This window comes from Poecilia reticulata, chromosome 17, assembly GCF_904066995.2.
Source record: "Poecilia reticulata chromosome 17, P_reticulata-male-v2, whole genome shotgun sequence".
In the NCBI taxonomy this organism is placed as follows: Eukaryota; Metazoa; Chordata; class Actinopteri; order Cyprinodontiformes; family Poeciliidae; genus Poecilia; species Poecilia reticulata.
In genome coordinates this window covers 13,634,001-13,639,177 of record NC_088846.1, presented here as the reverse complement: position 1 = coordinate 13,639,177, position 5,177 = coordinate 13,634,001, and the positions used below count along the sequence as shown (strand labels likewise).

General features: G+C 44.0%; 1 protein-coding gene across 1 annotated transcript; it reads right to left on the bottom strand.

The window, feature by feature from the left end:
* Positions 1-1,884: 1,884 nt before the first annotated feature.
* camk2n2a (calcium/calmodulin-dependent protein kinase II inhibitor 2a) lies at positions 1,885-4,827 on the bottom strand. The gene is made up of 2 exons (XM_081597871.1): positions 4,326-4,827; positions 1,885-3,899 (listed from the first exon to the last, which is right to left on the bottom strand). The coding sequence occupies exons 1-2, from the start codon at positions 4,492-4,494 to the stop codon at positions 3,829-3,831; spliced, it is 240 nt and encodes a 79-aa protein (XP_081453997.1). The 5' UTR covers positions 4,495-4,827; the 3' UTR covers positions 1,885-3,828.
* Positions 4,828-5,177: the final 350 nt, after the last annotated feature.

Below are 5,177 nucleotides of genomic sequence, written 5' to 3'. Positions count from 1 at the left end.
GCTTTGTTTGTGTCCTTCAGAGTGCAGTTTGGGAACGGCATACAGATATCGGTGCGTGTGTTGTTGTCAGTGCATGCAGCTGTTTATAGATGTACCCTGGTACTGTAGACGCTGTTCTAAACCAATAAAGGGGTAATCTAACCAGCGCGCTTCCAGGAACGTTCTGCTGCGGTTGCAGGGAAACTCGTTTCTTCTGAGTGATTATCAGTCATGTTTGTGTGCTGCAGGTGGGGGAGAGGTGCTTCCAGCTGACCAGATTTCCTGTTTGATTCCGCCATCAAACACTGTAGAATAGTTTTGTTGTGTTTTTTACTCCCATCATGTATGTCTGGCGATGGTACCTCAGTTTGTCACATTACGCCTACAAATTTAAATGCGTTTTATGTGGATTTTATGTGACAAAATAACATAAGTTATTGTAAAGTGGAAGGAAAAGGTTGCATGTTTTAAGTAAAAAAAAAAAAGATTTGAAAAGTGTGTATAACACACTCTTCAGGTGTGTATGCATATGCCTTGCATACATTTGTTCATTCTTTGCAGTCACTCGAGCTCAGTGAGATTTGGCTGGAAATCATTTGTACACATCAATTTTCAAGTCTTGTCACAGATTTTGTAATTTAGGTCTAGACTTTGACTTAGCCACTGATCTAAACCGTTCTAGTGAACTGACCGTCCCATTCAGCTTCAAGTCCAGTTCAACCTTCTTCCAGTGTTGCCTTGTATTCAGATCTGACCAGATTCTCTGACCCTGCTGAAGAAAAGCATCCCCACACCACAAGGCGTAAAAATATTTCAGTTATGGGAACGGGAGTTTCAGAATGGTCCGCTGTGCCACTTTTCAGCTAGCCAGATCTTACATTTAGTCTCCTCTACCCAGAGGACCTTCTTCCATGTGCTTCAGGGGTTCCCTGCATAGTTTGAGGCAGACCATGCAAATTGGACATCTTTTGGTTTTGTTTTAGATGATGACTTTTTGCCACAGCAAAACATGGTCTGTCAACAAATTCTTACACCTGAGCTGTGGATCTTTGCATCTAATCCGATGCGTTTATCTTTTGTGTTTCTCTGATTAATGACCTCCTTACACAACTCAATGTAGGAGAAGAACTGGGTCTTCTGAGTAGAAAAGCGCTCCACTAGGGTGGCAGAGTAAAGAGGGCAGAATGCAAAGTCTGTGTAAAATCCACAAAACTTGTATGATGGAAAGGTAGATGATTCTTGCAGCATTTCTCAAGCCACCAGAGATGGGTTTGTACAAGGCTCAAACGATATTTATCCAGAAACTAAAACTCTTTGGCGAACGATTCCACTCCCGCCCCGTCAGACATGTTTGACAGACTTGATCCAAATAAATGAAAGAGAAACTTGTCAACACGTTCCCTGTGTTTGGTCTTCCATTGAACTCGTACCGAATGCGTCTCTGTAACAAATGACGGGACGTTTAAAACGTTAACTTTGGGATCCTGGGTGTGAGAGACAGTTGTGTGAAGTGAGCACAATGCCTGTGGGTGATTATAGTGGCTAGTTGTGGCTCCCCGGGGATTTGTGATTTAATGGATTCACTTGTGTAGGCCAGCGCAGAGCCGTTTAGCAGCTCAACACTTGGATCGCGGATTCATTCCATCTCTTTAACTAAGGCTCGGTATTTGCCGTCATTAGTACCACAGCTAATCATTCCAGAATGGATGCGGAGGCCCCAAAACCTGCAGCGACACTTAGCCCCGTCTGCTCGGAGGACGTTAGCTCCGCCTGACGTGGTTAATGTGGTTGAGATGATGTGACCTTTCACTTTTGCCTTCAGTTTCACTCACAGAACAAGTCCAGCTCTCCAAAGTGCTGGCTCATTGTTCGTCTCGGAAACAAAAGCCACGTCGAGGAATCGCATTAACATTTTCTGTCACCATTTATTAATTCACCAAATACAGTGAAAATGGCATCATAATATACAATGACTCATTCTTAGAATGTCATGACATTTTTGTTGCTTTTTTGCTTCATAAAACAATGTTGTTGTTGTTGTTGTTTTTTTAATATTTGAAAATATTAAGGTTTCATGCACAACCAACCATTTGTTGAAAAGTATGGTACAAAATAAAAATAAATAAGTCAAACCAAACAAACAAAAGTAACTTGTCATGTTCAAAATCGGTCAAATAACAACGCGTTATTTGAGGATAATCGTAAACAGTGCAATATACTCTAAAACTGCCATATTTTTTCTAACAAATTCATCAACGAAGCTGAACTCACAGTATACGATTTCTTAATAATAGTTTAACATTGATGTGTGCAAAAAACCCCAGACACATTCAGTAAGTCTTTAAAAAAATGCCTGACCTTTGATATCGAACGAGACCGGTCCACTAAACTCTGAGATTAGCCAGTGTGAGGCCCAGTCCCATTAATCAAACCCTTTCTGAAGTACAAATATTGTTGTTGATGAACCGTAAGACGAGAGACTAGCATATAATTCAAATAACAAATATTTAGATATAAAAATACAAATATGACTTTTCTGTTGTTGTTGTTAAAAAGAAGCGTGCCAGGGTTACGTGTGGCGGTGCCTGCGTTGGCACCAGAATGGGACAGTTCATGCAAAATAGATGGAGGGTGATGGGAGGGAGAAATTTCTAACTCTACAGAGAATTGCAAATACAAATTTTCAAAACCGCATAGCTCCCCCATCGGTTACACAACACAATATTTAAACCGTTTCCTGGAATTTCCACGTTCGCGGAGGCCTCTGTAGATATCTGAAGAGTTGCAAAACAAACCAAGAAGAAGATGAGAAATGGAGAGGAAAAAGAAAAAAAGCGAGATATGTGCAGGTTTAAATCAGCTACATGGAGGTGCCATCCTGCACCATTCACCACCAAAGGGGGGGTAATGCAAGATGAACAGTGTGGTCTGTTTCTCTGCTGTTTATACGCCGAAACAAACAGGAAAAGAAGGGGGAGGAGGGGTTTTGTGGGGGAAGAGGTGTCTACTACAGAAGATATCAACATTGCACCATCCTCGGATAATATGTCTTTATACATATAATGAGTCTCCTTTAATAAAGTTTGGTTTATCTGTTCTTTTTTTCGTCGTCGTCTTCTTCTTCTTGTAAAAGCATTAGCAGCAACAGGGGATGCATTGGATGAGTGCTGAAAGGACAGCTCCCTTAAAATGCGCCGTGGCTGACTGGATCAACAAAGCAAAGCCTAAAGGGCTGAGGAAAGAGGGGGGAGGCGGGGCTTATAGCTTCACCTACTGTACAACTTATTGAAATAGGGCTGAGATTTAGCTTCGCCCTCTATAGTTGCAGTGTTTTGTTGTTTACAGCGCTTTTATATATTTATATATTCATATATATATTTCTAGAAAAAAAAACGAAACAGAAAGAGATGATCGTGAAGGAAAACGACAAGTTCATCCATTATTTTAAGTCAGCAGAGGTTGAGATGCGCAGCAGCCATCTCAACATCCTGCTGCGCATCGGTAGTTAAAATCGGGATTCTTTTTGGAGAATTGCCAGCAATCCCACAATAAATCTTGGTCTTTATTTTTTTTTTCTCTCCCCCCTCCTCTTAGAGTCCACCAGTCTTTCTTCACCTCTTCCTTTTCCTTCCCCCCTCTCAAAGCTTTGTCCATTCTCCTTCTTTTTTTCCTCCTTCTTTCATCATCCCCATCCTCGTTCAGAGCTGCCCGTGTTTTTTTCTTCTTCTTCTTCTTATTCTTCTCCTCTCTCTCTTTCTCTCCTGCAATCCTCGAACATGCACAGCCGACAAGTGCTTCAAATCGGGTGATCGGAAATTAAAAAAGTCTGCAAGGCCATCGGAGACGCTTTTAAACGCCAGGTGAGGACTTGTCCGTCATCCCCTTCAGGACCTCGTCTATTCGGTCGTCCTCGATGACCACTGTGGACAAAAAGGGGGAGAGGGGGGGATGGATGAAGATGTTTAGATCAAAGCAGCTAAGATTCAATATAAAACTATGACAATGACACAGTGCGTCGTTTCGCCTTATCTATTAGTGGCGCACGAAATGCCCAAATTAAACCCTGGCACATAAAGGCGCATCTTTAATGGCCCAGAGCCAGCCGTTTATCCTTACTGTTTAATAAAGAGTGCCTACAGGGTGTGTCCCTGCCAGCACGGAGATAATCTCCTGTCTATGAATGTAAACAGAATGTCACCTGAAAGTATTTGCGCACTGATTAAGGTGGCTGGAATATTCCAGACGCTGCAACACCTTTGTTATTTCTTTTTTTTCTCTCCCTCTCTCTCGCTCTGTCTCATTTTGCATATTTCCCCAACTTGTCATTAACAAAGAGCATCCTTTACCGTGCTTGGCTCTGCCGATCTGTCCCAGCTTTGGGGGTCTTTTCGCCTGCGACGCAGCGAAGAAGGCGCCTGTGTCCTGCAGTCCGCAGCTAAAGGACATCTGGCTGACCTCGCTGTCCGCTCCGTAGCCGCTCATTTTGCCCTCGTTGTATGGCAGCACCTCGGACATTGTGGCACGTATAGAAGAGCTAACCCGCGTAGAAAAGAAGGGGAAGAAATAAAAAAAAAGGAGCGATACAAAGCAGACTTCCTTCCACGGGGAGATTTAGATCCCTCTTCGCGCAAGTTGCAGCCGCTTGTCTCCTGCAGGAGGGTTTCTCTCTGAGAGCGGAACCCGGTGCGTTGCGGTCTCTGTATGCGGTGCAGCTGCAGCCAGAGAAGGTGTTTGTGCGTTAAGGGGAGAGAGAGAGAAAAAAAGAGAGAGAGAAAGAGGAGGGAGAGAGAGAGAGAGGGAGCTGCGTTCAGTTGTGCTGCTGGCTGATGTCTGGCGAGGGATGTGGGAGATCCCGGGATCATAAAGGAAACCCAGGCAGAGCGGTGAAGTCATCCATCCGGGGTGTGCGCGTGCCTGTATGGAGTGTGTGTGTGTGTGTACGTGTGCGCGCGCGTGCGTGTGTGTGTGTGCGTGTGTGTGTGTGCGGGTGTGTGTGTGTGTGTGTGTGTGTGTGTGTGTGGGGGGGTGGTGGTGGTGGTGGGGGGGGACGCTGCTCAGAGTGATGGAGGAGCAAGAGTGACGCCAACAGGCCACAGATGAAATAGCTGAGGTTCAAATGAGGCCTGACAACTTTTTTCTGTCTTCTTCTGGATCAACTTTGTCCAACATTATTAGTGTTTCACATTATGCGTCATTAT

What these genes read in the sequence shown, in the direction of transcription:
- camk2n2a (XM_081597871.1), bottom strand. Translation starts at nt 4,494, where the DNA reads ATGTCCGAGGTGCTGCCATACAACGAGGGCAAAATGAGCGGCTACGGA. An exon ending in GATCGGCAGAGCCAAGCACG is followed by an intron (nt 3,900 to 4,325) that starts GTAAAGGATGCT and finishes TTTTGTCCACAG; the next exon opens with TGGTCATCGAGGACGACCGA.